We start from the raw sequence: 23,090 nt of genomic DNA, 5'->3' as shown, positions 1-23,090 counted from the left end.
ACAGCTGCTCCTTATCATATTGTAAAGCTTCATAGAGAATGGCTCAGTGTATAGCACCATTTTGATTGATAAACAGTATTAATGAGCAAAATCGCACATCATGCAAGTAGATTTCCAAGCTGCACAAGGAATTCTGCCTATTCCCTCTTGCAGAACATAACTTATAAAGAATCTCCTCAACTACCCTGAGCAAATTTAGAGAGAGCATACAGGGATGCATGGGGGAGGAGCAACTGCCAGATTATTTCATCGATGGAAGCCATTTGGTCAGCAGATGAGAGTAATTGGGTAGAATGGACAATGTTTTAACAAACAAATGAAATACTGAGCAGGCTTCTGTATCTTACTTTAAATTAGGGAGAGGGAACTGCTGGAAGGCAGGGGGCCTGCATGAGCCTCTCCCCATGAGGCCTATAGGGCAGCACACCCCTTTTAATTTTATTATTTTAAAAACATACAAGCCTGTAGGGAGTCACTTTTGTTGTCTGTTTTAAAATAGGCTTGAAACAGCCTGGGGGATCCAGCATGATGAAAATGCCCCAATGTCTGCTAGAGGCTACTGGGGGCAACACAATCTTTTGATTCCTGAGGTCCACTAAAACAGTTCGGAGAGGGTGGGGGGAGAGCTGCACGTAGTTCACGGGCCACACTTTGCCCACTCTTGCTCTGAATGAATCAATATAAATTTTAAATAATATGCCCTGCTAATAAATTAAGTTTTAATATCTTAATTATCAAGGTGTATAATATACAAAAATAGAACACAAAGAAAGCTTAGTCTTATGGTGTTTTTTTTTAAGTTCAATTGTTTTTTCATATATATATATATATACACACAACATCTCTTCCCTTGTTCATTCTTGGTTTGTAGTTTCTTAAATAAAACATAATCTCACCAGTTTAAATAAACTATACAGACATATTTACTTGCCTTAAGACATACTATCTTGGAAAAAAAATTCAGGATGTGCAAAAACAAAATAGTGCAAGAATGTACACAGTCACTGATACTAAACCAGTTTCTCCACAATGCTGCCTGTAACCGATTACAGTTAGAACTATTGAACGTCTGAACCTGATTACATTTTGAAGCTTACAGAAATTGTTTCCTTGTGGAAGCTTTAAAGCATAAGAAAATAACAGACCTACACCATTCATGTTTATTTACAAAAAAGCCATGCAGATTTGACAAATGTGTCAGAATCATACAGAGCTGTGAGCACTGTCATAATGCTTTTGTATACTAACATCTAGTTGGTAGGTTAATTTGCAGATCACTCTGTTATTTTATTCTATGACCTTCAAGAATGTCTTTTATACTGAGTGGCACAATGCTTTGGATTACTAGACCACCCTATAGAGCAGAACAGCTGTGTAAAAAGCAAACTTTCTGAAGAGCAAAACAAGAAGTACATCATACCTAGCACTATCACACAAATGATTTTATTTTTGTATTATTTGTTTTACTTGTGATTACAAATGATGCAGTGGTTTTCATGTAAGTCCACATGGCTTATTCTGTCAGTCTTATCAGTTTTATTTTGTCATAATGGAAGTTCGTATTAAACTTTCAAGAAAGTCAGAGGATGGTTCTGGAATTACTGTGATGCTGTTAATGTCTAGTCAGCCAATTAATAATTGGGAAATTGCACATGCTGCTTCACCTAAGCTGTCATCTTCTGCATTAACAAATGTTTGTATTCAGTCATGATCAGAAACATGCTCTACCTCTACTTCTACAGTATGAATAGCTTCTGTAACTTCAGCGATTTTCTGTCCTTGTTGTTGTGCCAATACATAATTGACGACCTGCATGATACTTTGGTCAGAAAGAGTAGAAACTGTTGTACACTCTTCAGTAGCTGCAACAGTGTCAAGTGTTTCTTCAGTCACTACTACTGTCTCAACCTCTTCACTACAAACTTCTGTCTCTTGTTCTGGTGTATCAGATGATAAAATACTGATGGCATGTTCAACTTGTGTCCCTTGGTTATGAAACTGAAGCGTGTCTTTTTCCAACATTATTTTACAAGGTACATAATCCCGGTGGAACTTGGTCATATGTTTCCTTAAGGTACGAGCATCTATGTAGGCTTCATTGCACACTGGACACACATAAGGCCTCTCTCCAGTGTGTGATCTCACATGGCGCTTTAAAGAACGTGCATCAGCCCAAGCAACTCCACAGGTCAGACACTCAAAGGGCTTAACACCTATTTGACAAAATACAGAAAGAAAGAAGTTGCCAACCCTGAAAACACTGAGCAAAGCCACCACTAAATTAAGGGTAACTAAACACTTTTTCATTACGATTTGTATCCTCAAATTATAATATAGGACTCATTTCAAAGCACCTTTTTCATGATACGTTACTTACAAATTGTTTGAGGTTGTTGTTATTTTTTAGTTTGCTATTTTGATGCCAAATTGCTTTTAAAAAGATTTACAGAGCTATAGTACATTTGACAGGCACTGCAATCTCTGCTCCAATCATACAATAGAGTTAAGATATCGGGTATGTTTTCTCTATGCTAATCCTACCTCTCCATTTAATTCACTGCTTCACAGTCTTTGCACAAGTGCATCATTTACATCTAGCCCATTACTTTGGTGCTGCTGTATTCCTTACATTTTTTCAGAACATGGTGACTTTAAGGTGAACTTATTGTGTTTTTTTTAAAACAAGATTTATTCACACAGGAAGGTAATGGCAAAATGGCATTGGCAATGCCTTCCTCTGAGGCTGAGATGCTGTGACTTACACAAGATCACCCAGTGGGTTTCTACCCAAGCCAAGATTCAAACCATCTTCTGGAGTCCTAGTCCAACACTCAAACTAAGTATATCATGCTGGTTATCTATTTTTGTTCTATATTATAGCAATACTTAGTTGAATTATTTCTTCCTCCAGCATTACCTTCTGTAATTTCTACACTAAAATAATCATATTTGTTCATTTCTTTAAATAATAAAATATATTTTAAAAATTAAACATGTTGCTTTTACCCTCATGGTTATTCATATGTCTTCTGTACTCCCGCAGTTGGGAGAATTTTCTTCCACAGTGCTCACAAACATGTTCCAAATTTTGCTTTGCTCTCCCTTTCTTCCCATGAGTGGCCTTCTTGACATGCCTTCTGTACAAAGCCTTTTCATAGAATTCTTTGCCACAAACATTGCACCTAAAAGAAAAGGTGGGGAAAGCTGCATTAAAGAACTGCTGCAAATATGGGAAATTCTTTGGAAAATAACTTCCACGGTGCAAGAGCTATTCCAGCCAAATGATAATGAGATTTTACAGTTGTCATTATCTCTGAGAAGAATGAAAGTGGGGCATTAAAGACCTAATAAAATTGGGGGGGAAACTTACTGGATTTTTTTTCCTACTTGAAGATTAGCAACACTTAGCCTGTAAGTAGTTTTCACCCAGATCAAGTGACCTGATGCGTGCAAAGTCACGAGAACTTGACCAGTACAACTTTCCAAATATGACATTCTAAATTTATTTATCATCCCAAGCATTCTCCGCCTCTATATTGTTTTCTTGATCCCTGAAACAACTTGTGCAGTGGATAATCAGAGCCTGCATTTGTCTATCATCTAGATTGATGCTAGATATTTAAAAATATAGTTTTGTGAAGAAGACTGGAGTACCTCTAGGTTGCTATAAATGTGGGCAGACATCATATACCGTAACATAGTAAAATAAGGTTTAAACAACTGCAAATGACTAAGTATTTTTACTCCCATGTTTATATTTTGTCTAAGAGACAAGATTACTAGATTGTCTTCTATAGGCCATTGCCTTCTCAGCCTCATGCTCCTATCTCTAATTGTTGCTACATTCCTTCAAGCTATTTCTGACTTATGCTGACCCTAAGATGAACCTATCACGGGGGTTTCTTGGCAAAATTTGTAGGTGTTTGCCCTTTTCTTTCCTCTGAAGCTGAGAGAATGTGGCTTGTCCAAGGTCACCCACTGGATTCAAATTCTGCCCTCCAAGTGTCCTAGTCCAACATTCAAACCACTCAACCATGATGGCTCTGTAATATGGAAATACAGTTGGCCCTTCCCTTACTCAGGGGAACCATTCCAGACGCCTCCCTCCCCCGGCGTAAGGGGAATTCCGTGTATGCTCAAGCCCCATTTAAATGAATGGGACCCGTGCATGTGGTGGCACAGGGGCACGCGTGCCATTACCCATTCTGGGATGCACTGCCCCTTTTCCCAGTGCGGCTTTCAGCGTATGCTGAAAGCCACGTTAGGCGCGCTGCCATATGACATGGGCGCACTGTATGGCATCTCTAATATGTGAATAATAATACAAACAATTACATATGAGACCAAGTGATAAGGGAACTCCCCACCCACAAGAAATGGTAATCAAAGGAATACTGCCTTTGAATCTAATGGCTCCATTAAGTTATCATGGCTAATACTCGTGATAAACAATCCTCCATTATTTTTTTGTGGGTTTTTCGGGCTATGTGGCCATGTTCTAGAAGAGTTTATTCTTGACATTTTGCCAGCAGCTGTGGCTGGCATCTTCAGAGATGCCAGCCACAGATGTTCGCAAAACATCAGGAATAAACTCTTCTAGAACATGGCCACATAGCTCAAAAAACCCACAAAAAACTATGAATGCTGGACATGAAAACCTTCAACTTCAAATCCTCCATGAGTTCCTCCAATCCCATATTCAAGCCAAGTGCCCCTTTTCCTGTTCTGAATCTACTGCAAGTTTAATTGGATGGCCTAGTATTATAAGTGTGTGTGTGTAAGAGTGTGAGTGTGTGTATGCCTTCAAGTCACCTGTCAAGTTATGGTGAACTCAAGAATTTCATAGGATTTTCTTAGACAAGAAATACTCAAAGGTTTTGCCAGTTTCTTCTTCTGAAATGTAGCCTGCGCGCACCCGGTATTCATTAGTAGTCTCCCATCCAAATACTAATCTAGATCATTTATGAATCCATTAATGAAATAGTATTTGATCCTTGCTAGTTCCGTCCCTGCCCTTATCTTATTTTTCCGCTTTATAGAAACTATCCACTTAATTCTAACCTTAGCTCTTGTTATGTCACTATTTTTGGCTAGTTTTTAAAGGTGTGTGAAAAATATTAATACCTTAAATGATTTCCAATATTTTATTGTCACAATATACAGTGGAACCTCGCCATACGCGGGGGATCCGTTCCGGATCCCGCCGCGTATGGCGATTTCCGCCTATGCTCGAGCCCCATTGTAAACAATGGGGCTCGTGCACGGCGGCGCGTAGGTGCAGGGGCGCAACGGGGGCGCGCGTGGTGCAACGGGCACGCACGCGCGCCCATTCAACTGAATGGGACGCGCTGCCCCTTCCGTCCCGCGCCTTGAGCGTGTATGCTCAAGGCCGCGTATGGCGCGCCCGCCTATGGCGAGGTTCCACTGTATTTCTTATGAAGCTGATCAAGAATGTTAAATTTGAAAAGTGGGTCTTAAATACTATTCCCAAGCCAGTTAATTCATAAGAGAAGTTGCTCTTGTACTCTATGCCTGCTAAGTTTACTAAGGAGCTCTTGTCAAAAGTATTTTGGAACTCTAAGCAATCAGGTGTAAGAATCATAGGAGGTAATGTCTAATGGAAAATTATTTGGCTCAAAGCAAAGGCCTCCAAATTGCTAGTAAAGGTTAAATACCAGGATGGATCACTCCTATGAAATTATTGTAAAAATAAAACTGTCAACCATTTGTGTGGGCATTGTGTTTCTAATGCACTGAGGAAATCAGAAAGCAAGAGAAAGACAGTTAAACTTTAGGGTTTTTGCATTTCTCCTATATACAAAGCTTTTCTTAACCACGTCAGTGCAGGAGGAACCAATTACATACAGTCACGTTTATATCATGACAATCGTATAACAATAACCAGTATCGTTCCTTCGTATTAGTTACTCCCCGTGGCCATTATTCTAAATCTTTTTAACGTACAGTCGGCCCTTATTATACACGGGCTTGCCATCTGCAGATTAGAGCATCTGCACATGGTCTCACCCCATTCTCAACGGTGGCCCATGCGTGTGCCTATACTGACATGGCCCTGCATATGGCATGCTGCCATTGTAAACAATGGGGCTTGAGGTCCTGTGGTTTTTGGCATTTGTGGGAGGGTCTGGAACGGAACCCCCATGGATAAGAAAGGCCAACTGTACATCCAATAAATATCCCTTTACAGATGAGTAGAATTACACACACAGGCTTGACTCCTGGTCTTTATCATGTGGGTATTCTCAACTTTTACAAATTTGATTTACCTGTATGGATCAGTTACAGAATGAGACTTCACATGGGAATACCAATCTTTCTTCCAACTATAGCACTTCCCACAAAATTGGCACTGGAATGGTTTTACTCCAAGATGCTTGTTCATATGCTGCCGAAGATCCCGAGGTTCATAGAAACTTTTCTCACATCTGAAATGGAATGTAATTGTGTGTATTTAATAAAAGATTTTACAGTGGAAGGTTATTAAGGTACAGACATATGTCTGATAGACTACCCCTGAGATTAAGAGAGATAGAAAAGAAGCTAATTTTAAAGCCTAAGTGGGTTTGATAGCCAAGAACTGCTCCCATGACTCTAGGCAATAAATCAACTTTTTTTTCTTCCATCTCCTAAAAACAGGCAAATAGCATCATTATGTCCCTTAGTGTGTTAGTACCAGTGGCATTCAACAACTCATAAGACTCCATATGATTCATTTAGACACTTGAAAACATGCTAAGATCAAAACTCTGTTTACAAGTAAAGTTCAATAGAAGACTCTTGTCTAAGAATTGTAGGAATGTTTCTCTTACATTTCTTCCAATTATTAGTATCAGTTTTCTAATGAGACGCAATCATCCATTAGAAAGGCTTGTTTGCTTTATATTATAAGTCTGGTTGATGGAAAAGAAAATTGAGAAATGGGAAAATGGAATGCCCTATTTGAGATCCTTACAGCTTATGAGGATTCATTGTAACATTTGGTTACATATCCTCTAATATAGTGGTTCCCAACCTTTGGTCCTCCAGATGTTTTGGATTTCAGCTCCCATGATTCCCAACTGCTGGCCATGTTGGCTGGGGCTTCTGGGATCTGAAGTCCAAAAGGTTGGGAACCATTGCTCTAATAAATCATTTCCTGTCAACTTTCTTGCACATTCTGTGGAAAAATGCTGACAAGATTACAGCCAGAACTTGACCACTGTAGAACAAGAAAGAACATGTCAGGATGCCTGAAAACCCCCAAATTTGCAACTGTACCAAAAAAGAAAAGGAAAAAGAGGAGAACCTCCAACTCAAACTGCCCAATAAAGAGTGAACATACTGGGAGTACAAAGAATACTGAATGGCTATTGCAGAAGCATGGGAATAGAACAGAAGGCCTGAACAGGGGAACATTACAACACTCTGTAGCAAGTTCCACTTGCATACAAAATAAAAGTAGGCAGTAAGAAACAAATCTAAAGAATGCTTATTGAATCACACTATGTTCTCGGAAGATTTATACAGTCAGCCCTCCATATCCATGGATTCTTTATCCTCAGATTCAACCATCCATCATCATCTTCATCATCATCATCAATAATTTTATATAAGGGGCACCATTTTACTACTCCACTGTATATAATGGGACTTCAATATCCTTTTTTTTTTTTAGTATTCACATGAAGTGGGGGTGGTCCCGGAACCAAACCCCAGCTGATATCAAGGGCCTACTGTACTCAATAATAAACACAATTGCAGGTGTTCCCCCCCCCCCCCATGTATTGACACCTAATTTTTAGATGTCCCACTCTTTCAACCATTGTAAATTACCACCCAGTAGCATATGTTTGATGCATGGCCTGTTCTTTCGACCACATGTAGAATTAATGGGTTCTCATCATGTATAATTTAAAAGGTTCAAAAGTAGTTCAGCAGCTGCAGCTACTACAGTACTCAGCCCTCCATATCCATGGATGCTTTATCCACAGATTCAACCACCCAGAGTTTGAAAATATATATATTTTAATTTAAATTCCAAAAAGCAAACCTTGATTTTGTCTTTTTATATGAGCGACACCATCTTACTATTATATTGTATTCAATGGACTTGAGCAGCCACAGATTTTGTTATCCATGGGTAGAGTGTCCTGGAACCAAAGTCCAACACATACTGAGGGCCCACTATACTGTACTTACTCAGACTGAATGGAAAGATGGCACTTTGCATTATGCCTTTACTACCACATACTGTTTTTTTTTCTCTTACACACCACAATCTTTCGTTTAGTCTATATACTGTACAGTACAATGGACCTTGTCGATATCTCCTGGGTCATCAGGAAGGGGTTTTTAGCACCTGGAATTACTTTGGAAAGTTTGAAAGTGGCTTTAAAAGAGCACACAGAGTATCCCTGCTCAGTTTTCTGAGGAGTGCTCAAAACAGGAGAAAAAAAGAATAGTAGGGTGAGGGAGAAAGAGTACAGAATAGGTACTGCATGTGAATGAGTGAGATTTCCTGCTGCACTCTAGGCACTTCTTGCTCAAAATGGCACACCATATTTGCAAAGGAATGCACCAGTTGGTTTGGATGCTCTTTGTCAGGAAGGCAGAAAATAGTAGAGGGGGAGATCTTGAGAGTTTCATGTATAAGATATGAGCACCCTTTAACCTTCAACTATGTTCCCCACCTGTGGTAAAGAGGCAGGAAAGCACTGTCATTCACCTATCTCACCCATTCAACTATCTTAGCACAGGGGGCCAGGGAGATGGAGAAAAAGCAACAGCAGGTGAACAAGAGGAGGAGGAAGCAACAGTGAATGAACATCTTCTCCTGCCATCAATCCTTTCTTCTAACTTCAATCCTCCCCCACCTCCCAGAGCCACAGAGAACAAACATGCTCACATACAGTGCCTACTCCACATTCTGCATTTGCCCATGCCCTACTTTTCTTAATTTTTCTACCCTTCCATGCACTTCTTAGCACAGTAAGCCAGGACACTCTGCTTGCTCCTTTAAAGCTGCTTCCAAACTTTCCTCAGTATTTCTATGTGTGGCTGAAAACAGGCATTGCCTTCTTATTTGACAAGCTAGGGACTAGAACATTATACTTTCCACATTTCAATGACTTCTGCTTTTTGACAACAGCCTGATCCCTAACCTGTTGAATAAGTGGGAGATTTATTTCTTTATTTTTATATCCAATAAGTTACAAAAACAACATTTAAAACTTCTAAAGCCATAAAATACATTCATACTTACTGGGTACACTGATATCCACGAACTTCAGGTTTGGGTTGATGCTTCTTTATGTGTTTACTAAGTCCTGAAGCTCTGTGGAAAGACTTTCCACAGTGTGAACAAAAATACTTTGATTCTCCTGGTAAGATAGGAGTGGACAGGTGTTTAATGAATAGTACCATGTAAATAAGATATAAGAATAATCACATTCAGCTTAATGAAACAGTAGAACTATTTAAACATAAAAGTAACAATAAAACTGCTTTTGGTATGTTGAAAAAAATGGGTTATTGTGGGTGGCTGATGGTGTGATAAAACCTAAGGCAAGGCAAAGGATACAGAAGCAGCAGAAAAGAGGTAGCTGAAGAAAATCTGGAGAAAGCAGGGAAGCAGTTACTAATGGCAAGGACATAGGTAGACAAACATATTGGAGCTTATGACACAAGAGTAAGTAGGTCATATTCTACCACAGTGCAAAAGTTTGTTCCTCTGCTCTTTAGCATCTGTAAACCATCTTGAGTCCTGTGCTGGGAAAAAGCAGCATATAAAATGTATATATGATAATTATTTCGCTGGTGATTTGTTCTTAGTAACGTTAGCGGTCTTAAAAAGGGGGCAGCCAGGCAAAAGGAAAACTTTGCTCAAGATCAAGAAGAAATGTACAGAGACATATATTTGTGGGAGAAGAGGACATGAAATGAGAAAAAGAAAAGAAAGTGATGGCTGCATAGAATCTGAACAGAAGATAAAGAAACAAAATGCCACAGGGAAGTTGAATAATACTGGAATGAGTCATGGATAGCTCATGAAAAGACAGGTATGGAAAGCTCTAGGCTTTCACCACATATACTACTGTATATGTAGTATTTCCTGTTAATGTAGAAACACCAAATTACACATAAAACTTAAATATTTTATTTCCATCACGGAAACGATCTGCACCTGCTGCATGCATTTCATTTCAGACTGTGTAAACTACGGTTATGTCACGGAGTGCTCAAAACATTCTAATAGCTGGAATTTTTATGGGTGGGGAGCAGAGGGAATCAAACCAGATAAGCTGTAACACGGGCAAGACAGATCTGGGCTGTGTGTGTATGAATGGGTGGGAGTAACACAAATGAATAGACAGGCAAGCAACTTCAGAATCAAGGATTAGAAAGGAGATGGACAAAAGGGCTCACACCTGTGCTAGGAATATATGAAGGATGTGTGCTGCAGGTGGAAAGGGAGTAGTAGAATCTGACTGATATCATGTTCTTCTGCTGAATCAGAGCAGGTAACAAGATAGGTGAGAAGCAGTAATTCTACATTTTGGTACCAATGTGCAATAAATGTAGAACTAATAGTGAACATATATTGATTCAGAACAGCCAGCCAAATATTTGCCATACAATGTCTCTAGTCTCCCAGCCCAATGGTGCATGAACTCTGAATTTCAGCAACTGATTAGCAAATTATTTGGCTACAGTTTGCAATTTATTATATTTGGCACACATTCATGAAAACTAACTGTATAATATTGCCAATAATTAAAAACTAATCTCATTTACCTGTGTGAATACTTATATGCTCCTGAAGGCTTCTTTTTGTGACAAAGGACTTATCACACAATTCACATTTAAACTGCTTCTCTGCTTCATGAAGCACAAGGTGCATTTTTAAACCATGTTTGTAAGTAAATGACTTTCCACAAATCTGTAAGAGACAAAATTGCAAATGTTAATATTGTCCAAAACAGACAGTAACATGCAAAGATAAAGGATAGTTTACTGAATATGTTTGTATTATATGGTCAGGAAGGGGTTAACACTTTTCTTTTTCTTTTTCAGTGCCTGTAGGTTTTATAGCAAAGGCAAACAGATTATTTAGGAAGGGGCCAAACTTTTTATCAGCAGAAACATTTTAACAATCCAAGGAAGAAATAAAAAGATATGAAACTAAAGCTCCACAGAACTTGGGATCTTTTCTAGTGACCATAAGCAATATTTAATCACTTGAGGTCAAACGTAATGATCTAAAACCCTTTTAAAGCAAGCAATTCTAATATCAAATTCTGAAATGGCAAAATTACAAAATGATAACACATCTAACCCCCTAAACCTCAACACCTATATGGGTATACCTGTACTTGAAAAAGTTTAATGCCTATAAGAGGCAGCTGTAATTAAACTTGCTATATGTGGGTTTTTATATTGCATACTGATGTGCTGGGTAGAATCATTAGCTAACTGGTTCAAATGTAAGTGGGAATGAGCCCTTAGTATTTAATTCTCTTTCGGTTTTTGCCAGTTTCTAACCCTAGTATGTGTGGGCGGCATCCTGATGGTGACCTCCCATCAACATGGGGGCCACCATCTTTACGTAAGCGACATGCAGCATCCGCACATCTCTACGCATCACTTACGTCATGAGTGCGCCATTGGCACACTTGTGACGACTGCCCAGCCGCTAAAAAAGAACCCATTTTTTCCTGGTTCTGTTTACTCTGGAGGGACGTCATGCAGTTTGGCAGCTGCGACGTCCCTCCGGAGGAAAATAGGCTGCTGGTAGGCCGCCCCTTTGGGGTGGTCTGTCCCGGGCTATTGGATGCAGGGGTAGAAACTGCAAAAAGCTTGAATTTAAATTAAAATAAGTGTAAACATGGTGGGTATTGATATTGATAGCAACCATATGCTTTAAATAGCAGTGAGCATGGATTTTAACTTGATTTAATAACAAATGTTTCTGCTACTTGATGTTAAAACTCTTCACGATCTGAACTGTATTAAAATTTAAGGCACTATTTTAATCCACCTTACTGTGCTTAACTTCAGAAGCTGATATATCACTTGTTAAAAGTTCTGTCACTTTTAAATAGTAGCTGAATGAATATCAATTAGTCTACATCAAGAGTGGGCAGAGTGTAGTCCTTCAGATACTATCTGACTGCAGCTCCTATCAGCCTGACCAAGCATGCTCAATAGTGAAGAAAGCAGGAGTTGAAGTTCAAAAACATCTGTAGGGCAACACTTTGATCATCGCTGGTCTAAACTAAGTTATGTGAGTTAAATACAGTGAGTTACATTATAAAATTGAGGACATGAAGTATTCCTTTTTTTTTTTTTACCTTACACGCATGTGGTTTTACACCTGTATGTTTTAACATATGGATTCGCAAAGAGTAGAGTTTAGGTAGACTTCTTCCACATATATCACAGATAAACTCCCGCTTAGTTCTTCCCTTCATAGCTGCACCACTTTCTTCTATACTAGCAGTTGCAACAGTCACTTCATTCTTTCGGGTATGACGAACAAGGTGAGCTCGCAGTGAGGCACCATACTGAAACTCTTTTTTGCACAACTAAAGAAACAAAAGTTTGCAATGATTTCACACTGGTAGTAATCTTAGAATGAAAAATCCAAGGCCACATTTTCTTGTTATAAATTTGTACACACAAAAGTTATTTTCATGTTTGCACATTTTATTTGGTAAAACAAAACCCTATATGATCATCAACACATACATACATGTAGTGTATGAATACTAATGTGTACACAGATCTCTCAAGAAAGATCACTGAAACTGAAATTCTAAAATTTGCCTGAGTTCAGATATATTTCAGTTTGCAGACTTGGAAACAGCTACTTTATCATATAATGTTCCAAGATCCAAGGACTAGGGACTAAATCCAAATATTAGTTCCAACTAAATCAAATTTCCATCTGAATCAATGGGAACATGCTAAGTAATCATTTATATACATTTAGCTGATTCAATGGTTATACTCTAGTTAGGACTAACAACTAAATTTAGGCCTGTGAAATTATAATACTATCTGTCTGAAGAATTGAAGAATATGCACCATTTAAGAGTTAAACTTAAAATTGTTGTCTTGTTGCAGAAGCCAGCCTGGAAGACTGAAACATTAGACACCAATTACATTAACAGAAGATGCAGAACCAAAAGGTTTCTCAAGACACAAAGCACTGCACCTCTCCATGTTTTATGTTTATATTTTATGGATCAATGACAGACTGCATATAGCTACCCGGATATAAAGAATAAGTGCAAAGTAACCAGTGTGATGTAGCAGTTTAAGGATTACACTACAGTCTCTGTAGTTCATGGAAACCCACTGGGTGACCTTGGGCACCTCACATTATCTCAGCATCAAAAGAAAGCAATGGCAAAACCCCTCTGAACAACTCTTGCCAAGAAATCCCTGTGATGGGTGTACCTTAGGGTCACCATAAGGCAGAAATGACTTGAAGGTACAACGTTGCAGAAATACAGAATTAATTAAGAGCAACTTACTGGGCATTTATAATTTTTTGTCCTTTCATGCTTCAGTGTGTGCATTATTAGAGCATAACGCCTTTGAAAAATAATTCCACACTCATTGCATTTGTGCTGAGCTTCTGTCTCGTTGTGTTGTGTGGTGTCTCTCTTGGGCTGCTTCATTTTCTTGCCTCTTTGCACTAACTTCATAGCAACCTAATTGGAAAGTTGGTATTTAAAATTAACATCACACAGGCAGAAATCAAGAACAAACATTTTACACAAACAGAACAGAAAAGATGGTGCATTATACATAACTAAAACAGGAGTTGTAACTATCTAAGGGAGGTGAAGTAGATATATCTGGTTATCCTCATAAAAACCACCTCTTCAAATCAATTCAGAATTCTACATTTGACAGAGCACAAATATACAATGATGCATTAAGAATTATTAAGAAAGTGAAATTATCACTAATATTTCTCCACACACAATTCATGCCACCAAACTAGACAGGTAACTATAGAATACACAGTGGCTCTGGCTACTCTAATGTGTCTTTCATACCTTATTTCTGAGATATTCAAACATTGAGCCCGTACAGACTGGCCAAAATAAAGCTGATTCGGCTCATTTTGGAGGTATGCTGTTTAAATAATGGACTGGAGCGCAGCTTTGGCGCAACCTCTGGCCTCTTAAAATGCATGTGTCATTTAAATAGCATACCTCCAAAGTGACTCGAAGCAGCTTTATTTTGGCCTGTCTGTACGGGCCCATTGTTAAGATAAGTCTCCTCAAAGCAGAATGGAGTGAGATCTCAAGCCTACCAATTATGGAATTCTCACCATTTTTATGAAAATGGTAAAGGTGATTATTTTATACATGGACTTTGTGGTGATGACTATGACTGGAGATCATTCCTACTGACATTTACTAACAGTAGATATGGAACTATTTTCTTGCCCTGATGGTGGCTTGGTTTTTGCTTTTCAGTAGTTTAACATTATTTTATTACAACCACTTTGGGAGCTTCATTGAAAGTAATAGCTGCATTGATAAATGAATATAACTGCAGTGCACTTTAGGCTTTTTTGTGTTTTACGTTTTTGACAAGTATTTTAAGGAGACTTATCATACCTGCTGGATGGCTGATTTTAGGGCTGGCTTTCTATTCTGTAGCTTTTTTTCAATACCTTTGTGCAATCGGATATAACCGCCTTCAGTAACAGAACGTTGGCGAAGTTTGCTTTTATAAGTGTCATCTTGACTGGAAATGGAGGATTCCAACTGTGATTGTGGAATGCTCTGCATTTTACATGGCCTGCCACGTTTTCTTTTCAGTCCTTCCTGTGACTCCTCAGGAGCCACTTCTACATTTGCTTCATTAGTTGTAATTTCTTCACTGCTTACATTCTGATGAGTATCACTTTCGACTGGAGTACTGATAACTATTTGCTCAATTGCTGGAGGCTCTGTCTGTTCTATAGGTATATTTTGATTTGTGGTACACTCTACTATTTCAGCATTTTCTTTATTTTCTGTTGTTTCATTGTCAGTTGCTTCTGTTCCAGTAGAATGTACTGGTGGCTCTGGAGGATTGTCCACAATAGACTGTGGAGCAGCTTGCACTTCAGCTTCTGGTGTGGTCACTGCTTCCACTTCAGTGCTTGAATATGTTCCATTCACAACTGCTACTGACTCTTCACTAGATAAAGGTTGCTCAGTTCTGTCCGTGGGGTTGTCTTCACCTTCACTTGGTTCTAAAATATTCTGAGTTACCTCTACTATCTGAACATCTCCTTTCTGATACACTGTGATTTGTTTATCTTCCATCTGTTTGTGCACATTTTCACAGATTTCCAAGACTTCTGTCATGAGGAGATGCTGAGCTAGTTCGGCTACTGCTGCCATGTTGCAGAAATCAAATATTAACTCAGAAGTATAAGCAAATTCCAGCAAAGGAAGGAAACTGGCCTTGCGAAATCCTGTACCAAATAAAAAAGATGGTTTAAAAAGTTTGAGAGATTCCATATTTCCTTAGTGAATGTATTACTGTACAGGGGGAGGGGGCGGATTTTAACTTGTGAAAAATATTGTTGAATGGCTACTCCTTTCATCTGTCCTGAAACACTAAAAGAGAGGTTACAAATCTCTATAAATAATTAAGAGTTTTTTGTAGGACCCTATCCTTTCTTTGAAGAAAACATGTTTCAAATTGTATGTCATACTGCAGATTTGAATATTAAGGTAATAGGGAACTGAATCAAAAATATTTATTGAAAATAATGATTGTCTCTTTGCCAAACAAGGTGAAAGATTAGCTTTTTTAAAAAATAATGTCAAAGCAACATTTTAAAAAATAATGTTAAACATACACATACAACTATGCATCAAAGTCTAAATGAAACAACCTGGCTGCCTCCCAAATGTTTGGCAGAGATGGAGTCAGCCTGACCTCCTTTGGGAGATCTACAACTGAGGTGATGCTCAACAGAAAGGACTTTCTTGTGTATTCACCAACCAAGTCTCTCAGGATGATGAAACACACAATAGGATCTTCACTGGGGATTTCAAATTCTGGGAAGGCTCTTATCTGTAGCCTTCCATTTTTTACATTTTTTTTAATGGCTTTGCAAATTAAAACCAGAATTTTGACTGGTTTTATGGCTTTGCAGATTAAAACCAGAATTCAGAAGAAAACTGAAAGCTGGTACAGTTGATACTTAGGAGCTGAGCAGACAGACAGGGTAGTACAGGCCAAGTCCATGCTATCCTGTTCCTAGTTCTGACCTGGGCTGGTCCCTTGGCCAGAGCAGCAATGGGCAGGTGTTTACATGCCCGTCACCATGCATCCCTTACCTGCCTCCACAGGTGCATCTTCTCAGAAGACCCCCATCGCAGAGGAAATGGGACACCTGGCTGCACCCACATGGCCAGACATCTCCATCTAACATCATCAGGGCCTTTCGAGAAGATGTGGCAACAGGGGCAAGGAAGGGTGTGTAGGGCCATGTGGTGTCCCTGCGGAGTTTCCACGAAAGTCTGCAGCAAACAGCGGGTCTGTCTGAGGCACATCCAGGCTGCTTTGAGCCATGATCAGTCCAGGACTATGAGATAGGCATCTGGACTGGCCAATCCCAGCTCGGAACTATTGACCTATATCTGTACAAGGTGATGTGAGGTTGAGGGTACACGGGCCTTTTGACAACATGTGTACAAACCCTACTTTCTAAAGTGTACTCCACACCAAGACTACTCAATATCCATTGGCCCATTGGTTGGTGCTGGTCCCTAAGTGATTGGTTTCCCAGAAAGAATGTAGCAGTTAAAGCTTCCAACTCTATGACTATAATGGGCACAACCGATTCTGGCACACTTGGGAAAAACAGTCTGGCCCTGCACTTGTATCAGATGTAGCTTCCAAATATTTTCTAAATGAGCCCCATGTAGTCTGACTGAGAGTTAATTAAGGTATGGCCCATTGTGGCAAAATCCAAATTAACATACCAAAATATCTTACTATTCTATGAATCTTTTCTCTAGAAAAACTGCCTTCTTGCATCAAAGGATTGGAAATGTAGACTAAGAATACAATCCCATTTTTTATACTAAGTATAAGTATACTTAGTATTAGTGCACTGGAAAATGATGAACACAACTATCAGAAATACATTTATTCTAGGATGTAGGACATTGTTTAACTTTAAGCATAAATAAGGAGTACTACTAATGCTCCAATGCCAAGGAGATAGCACATCATTTCCACTAGGAGTGCATAGGAGTTCCATATATTCTTGTTCATGCATATAAAACGTCAACAGAAACTAAGGAGCTTCAAGACATAGTATCTAAAAACACATCAATCTAAGAGGCAGATGAGCACCATCTCTGTGCATCCGATTTCTGTATATCAAACCAGAGCTTTTGTAGAGTCCTACATCTGTGAAATCATTAACTAGAGAATTGTATATATGGGTTTGCCTGTACCTGCCCTTAAACAGACCTTAAGTCTTCTTTCATCCAGTGCTTTATTGTTTTGTTATTTGTGATTAGCTGTTGTGGTTTTTATCTGGTTACTCTGACTGATTTTAACTAATTTACAATTATTGCTGTAAACCATTTTAGCTTAATACCTTGAAAGACAGTTGTAGAAATCTAATTCAGCTTATCTCTCAACATAAACAGGGTGAAATCAGGTACCCAAGATTTTCAGCTTCACAAAGGATAGAAATAAACCATCCTAACACTTCTAATAAGACAGCAGCAAATTGTCTATTTTTAAAATATTTGATCAATCAGCCCTTCAATAGTCTACAAATGTAATGCACAAATTTTCTTTGCGCACTGGTTACCTGAAAGATCCACCACAGCTTCATGACTAGAAACAGCTCCCTTTTCAATGAACAGCTCTCTGAAATAATCACTGTTGGCTGCCAAAACAGATTTGTGTGCTTTGTGTACTTCTCCTTCAATAAGCAAAGTAACATCACAAAACTGATTGGAAAGACGCTGCTGGTTCAGTTGGTTCAACACCAACTGACAATGCTTTGGAGAAGTTTGTTTCACAAGGCCTTTACTATCCACCTGGTATTTAAAAAAACAAAAAAACAAATCAAACATGAGAATCATGAAATGTTATCATTACTATTCATTTATAGCAACAGGTAATCCAAATGTAAAATAAATCCTCAGTGCTAGTCAATATGAAAAGTTACTTACAAATACAAGCTCATGTTTAGCTATTGGCTTCTTTTTCACAGGTTTTGGTGATGCTGCTGGAATTGATGCTGAGTTACTTATTTCATCATCTGTTTCGTTACTGTCTTCATGAGACATCACATCTAATCCTAACTCTTCCAGCATTTCAGATGGATCTGATAAAGACCTGGAACGATCTATTTTTTCTTGGCATTTGCTACATTCTTTAATATAATCTTTAACTTGCTTCAGAATACCTAAAAAAAGGCAAAAAAAAATCTTTATTACTTCATTTGAATGGTTTTGCTCTCTGTGATTGCTTTTAAAAACATAACCCACAGGCAAGCACTCTGGTTAATATGAAACAGGTAAGTTGATTTGACTGGAATTTTGACATATTTATGTAGGATCACATTTATGCACAATTAGGATTGGTCTTACAGTTCAGAAAAGTTTAGCTACTTTCATTTTATTTATTTACTTGGCAGAAAGATGTGATATAAATTTAAGTAATGAGAATAATATTGACCTTTCCTAACTATGAGACTTTCCTAACTAGGGCCCATTCCAGAGGCTTTCAGATGCCCCTCGCACGTGATGAGGGCGTCAAAATGGTGGCGCCCTGTACACATGGTCACTGCCATTTTGACGTGATGGACGCCTAGCGTTTGCACATCCTGGCGTCATTGTGATGCCGCGAGTGTGCCATTGGTACACCGTGGCATCACAAACACACCGCTTTTTGCGGGTTTTTTTTGCTTCGTGGGGAAGCCCCACTGTCTGGAGGGTGCGGCTTCCTTGCAGAGCAAACCAAGGCGCCAGGAGACCGCCCTTTTTGGGCAGTCTGTATCCCACCCATGAGACTTAACAAATCAGCATGAAGGTCTGTGAACATCATAAGATGCACTATAAAAAAGCTAAATATATTTAAAAACATGGTTCTGTCTTGGGGTAGCTACTTTCTTTCATTTATTCCACCATTCTAAACTGTCCCCAAATATGAGTGCAACACAGAGAAAAGCATAAAAAGTGAGTGGAGTAATTTTGAGTACATTTTTATCAGCTGGTCTGATTACTTAGTGAAGCACTTTCATAATAAAGCGCCACCATCACCTTTCTGTCCCATTTCTTAAGACTCAGGTTTGCACTGACTTAGGCTCTTCTAACTAGGGTTGTTCTTGTTATTGTGTGCCCCAATGTATTTTATGACTTATGGTGACCCTAATGTGAACCTATCATAGGGTTTTCTTGGCATGTTTTTTCAGAGGGGAGTTGGCATTGCCATCCTCTGAGGCTGATAGAGAGTGACTTGCCCAAGGTCACCCACTGGCTCACTGCATTGAGGCATTCAGACTCAAATATTAGCCCAGGGTGCAGCTACACTGCAGACATAGTGCAGTTTGACACCTGTTTAACGACCATCTCTCCATCCTACAAAATCCTGGGATTTGTAGTTTTGCAGCGCTCTTTGGCACAGACGGCTAAAGGCCTCATAAAATGACAAATCCCAGGCTTATACAGGATGGAACCTCAGCACTTAAAAGTGGTGTCAAACTGTGGGTTGTTTTGTTTTTTTAAATACTGGAGCAGGAATTTGAATCCTGGTCTCCCGTCATAGTCAAAAGCTCACACCACTACGCCATGCAAGCTCTCACTAGCCAACATTTTAAAACAAACCCCCAAAATCCAAAGCCCATACATCAAGTGCCTCCTCCACTATGTAAACCTTGGAGCAGGGTTAACTAACCAATCCCACTTCCCAACAGGGACCCCCATCTGCTTCAAAGCAAACTTGGTATGTAGGATATTAGATCAAACATACACAGTTGCAGCCAAAACCACAACTGGCTCTGAAAACATGAGAGAGTGCCTATTCCTTTAATGGCTGTACAGATGAAAGCATTTCAGCAAGGGATGCTAGTTGTCAGGTTGTGTGGCCAGCAAACCCTATGCAGTGACTCCCAAACTTTGGTCCTCCAGATATTTTGGACTTTCAACTCCCATAAAATGCCGTGCATTTTAAATTTTAAGTTTTGTATTTTTAACATGCTGCATTTTAATTCATAACTGTTTTAACTTTTAAAATTGTCTAATTGTTTTTTAGATTCTGTGTTTATACATTTTAATCTTGTACTGTTTTAAACTGTATTGTTTTTAAATTTGCTGTTAGCTGCTCTGAGTCCCTATGTTGGGATAAAGGCGGAATTAAATAATAATAATAATAAGAATGCCTAGCCAGCTTGGCCGATAGTCAGGAATCCTGGGAGCTGAAGTCCAAAACATCTGGAAGACTAAAGTCTGGCAACCATTGCCCTATGTTTTGCCATACTTTGGCCTTCCAGATGATTTGGACTTGAAGTCTCAGGATTCCTGACCGTTGGCCACACTGGCTGGGGCTGGGGCTTCTGGGAGCTGAAGTCCAAAATACTTGGAGGACCAAAGTCTGGGAGTCAGTGAGTGCAACCATTGCAGTGGTACCCCAACTTTGGCCTGACAGGTGTTTGGACTTCCACTCCCATGAGCCCTTGCCAGCTTGGCCAACAGCCAGGAACCCTGGGAGCTGAAGTCCAAAAGATGTGGAGGAGCCACGTTTTCCTTTGGAGGCGGGTCAGAGGGAAGGAAGTCCCTCGCAGGGCAATGGGCAGAGAAGGCTCAACGTGCTCTCAGTCCCCAGCAGAAGCACCTGGCCCCCGGCTGCTCTATTTCCAGAGCACTTGCCCATAGAGAAACCCCTGGGGAAGCCCCCCATGACTCGCTATGGGCCAGGATCCCCGATGCCTGCCCAGGCGCCCGGGGCCTTACCCCGCCACCAGTACCGCCGGGAGAGGCGCTGCCAGGTGTGGAGGCGGGTGCGGTGGGCGCCGTCGGGCTCGAGGTGTGCGGCGCGGATGAGCCTGGCCCTGCGCTCGGCCTGGAGCACCACCTCGAGCTCGGCGAAGCGGGGCTGGTCCCTCTGGCGGCGCTGGTAGTAGAGGGTCCCCGCGCGGACCACGTAGCAGGCGGCCGCCTTGCGGATCTTGCGCTTGGCGTTGCCCTCGGTGCCCGGCGCGTAGGGCTCCCGCTCGTTGGTCAGGTAGCGCAGGATGGCCAGGTAGCTCTCCTCGCTCGACATGGCCCTCCCTCCGCGACGGACGCGAACCAGGAGCGGGATAGAAGCGGGACAGAAGCGGAACGGGCGCCCCCCGCCCCGAGGTGGAACTGGAGTTTCGAGGTCCGCGGCGGCGACGGACGGGAGGAAGAAAGCGAAGGGGCAAAAGCAGGCGCTAACGGAAAGACAAAATGGCTGCTGCACAAGCGGAAGTGACGTCGGCGGAGGTGTAGCCGAGCCCTTCCCGGAGATGGAAGACGGGGAAAGGGAGAACGTGTGGGGAGGTGCCTCATTTTGCCCATTTCAAAGATGGCGACAACCGAGCCCTTGCCCTTTAGGCTAGGAGCGGCGCCATGTTGGAACCGGGCAAGGGCTCGCCAAGTTCAAGTTCGCTTGGGGGCATTGTAAGGGTGCTCCAACGGCCGGGGCGTCGTTATCGCCATCTTTGAAATGGGCGAAACGTAACATGACATACAACACACTGTATATATAACATATATGACATGTATATGTCGTATATAATATGGATGTAGGTATGTATCTTTTTGTTTGTCTATAATGTTTGTACTATAAAGTATGGATGTATGTAGTGTAAGTTGTCAATATTTATAATTTTGTATTTGGATCTGTATTTCTATTTGCTTATGCTTATGTGTGTTATTAAGAAAGAAATCGTTTTTTCCTCCTGATTTGAACCTATGATTATTATTATTATTATTATTATTATTATTATTAATTATTTTTAACCTCTTGAAATGTGACTGTCCCCCCTTTTTCCTTTTAGGTTATTATTATTATTATTATTGAACAAATATGTTGTATGTTTGAATTAAATTTTATTGTTTGGGTGTTTAATGTAATAAATAAAAGATCTTGCAATAATAATAATAATTATTATTATTATTATTATTATTATATCTATTTATTTATATCCCGCCCTTCTCCCAAGGCTGAGACTCAGAGCGGCTTACAACATTAAAAAACAAACAGCAGACAGTTAAAAACATACAAAAATAGTATATTAGGATAAAGTTAAATTACAATTAATTAAAACAAATCAATGCTAAAATCAAGTACCTTAAAAAAATTAGTGTTAGTGTGCATTGTTTTTCCTTCACTAATGTTTCTGTTGTGTGAAAGTTTTGTTTATTCACCAATAAAAATATTTAATAACAATAACCATAAACGGGATTGTTTTCCAAGTCTTGCATTAATGTACGTTTAAGTATGTTTTATAAGTGCTTTTATCTTTCTTTAAATTGTATTTTTAAACAAGGGATGTTTTAATATTGTAATAGTTTAACTCTAATGGTCACTTTTGAATGTTTTTAAATATACTGTGCTTTCAAATTGTAAGCCATTTTGAGTCCAAATTTTTTTTTGGGGGGGGGGAGTGGGATATAAATAAATATTATTCTTGTTTTGTTTCAGCGGTTGAGAGCACACATTTAAGAGGACACATTTTCATATGGCCCAAGAATTACCGTAATAGAATTGTGGGGGAGGGGGTTGTCTGGTGATTACAAGATCTAGTAAGTGCCTACTCAGAGTAACAAATCATGACTTCCCTCCTCAGACTTCTGTATAAGCAGAAGAAAACTATTAGCTTGTGTGCTGCAATCATGTTTATTCTGAAGGGTTTAATTTTAAAGGTTCTAGCAGATAATTCTAATAAAGAAACATTAAGAAGTGAAACCTGGGTTTGCTTTTCTCATTATCATTTTTCCTTGTACTGCAAAAAAAAAATTACACTGTAAACCTGCAGAAAGGATTTGCCTTGCTCTTTATTTTATGTATGCAGT

The 23,090-nt window shown here is 39.6% G+C and overlaps 1 protein-coding gene across 3 annotated transcripts; it reads right to left on the bottom strand.

Moving 5' to 3' along the window:
* Positions 1-899: 899 nt before the first annotated feature.
* On the bottom strand, positions 900-21,489 carry ZBTB11 (zinc finger and BTB domain containing 11). 3 transcript variants are annotated; one of them, XM_089512364.1, is made up of 11 exons: positions 21,003-21,489; positions 18,222-18,457; positions 17,855-18,086; positions 14,640-15,487; positions 13,539-13,718; positions 12,351-12,584; positions 10,795-10,939; positions 9,263-9,380; positions 6,288-6,446; positions 3,007-3,182; positions 900-2,213 (listed from the first exon to the last, which is right to left on the bottom strand). In XM_089512364.1, the coding sequence occupies exons 1-11, from the start codon at positions 21,310-21,312 to the stop codon at positions 1,702-1,704; spliced, it is 3,150 nt and encodes a 1,049-aa protein (XP_089368490.1). In that variant the 5' UTR covers positions 21,313-21,489; the 3' UTR covers positions 900-1,701. The 3 variants fall into 3 exon arrangements, with proteins under 3 accessions (XP_089368490.1, XP_089368491.1, XP_089368492.1); XM_089512365.1 differs by lacking the exon at positions 21,003-21,489 and adding an exon at positions 19,314-19,541; XM_089512366.1 differs by lacking the exon at positions 21,003-21,489 and adding an exon at positions 19,253-19,540.
* Between the last annotated feature and the right edge of the window lie 1,601 nt (positions 21,490-23,090).

The sequence above is a fragment of the Sceloporus occidentalis genome, unplaced genomic scaffold (genome assembly GCF_023333645.1).
Source record: "Sceloporus occidentalis isolate IW3139 unplaced genomic scaffold, rSceOcc1.0.p SCAF_2, whole genome shotgun sequence".
Classification (NCBI taxonomy): Eukaryota; Metazoa; Chordata; class Lepidosauria; order Squamata; family Phrynosomatidae; genus Sceloporus; species Sceloporus occidentalis.
Note: the sequence above shows the minus strand (reverse complement) of the source record. Positions and strands in the feature narration are given on the sequence as shown.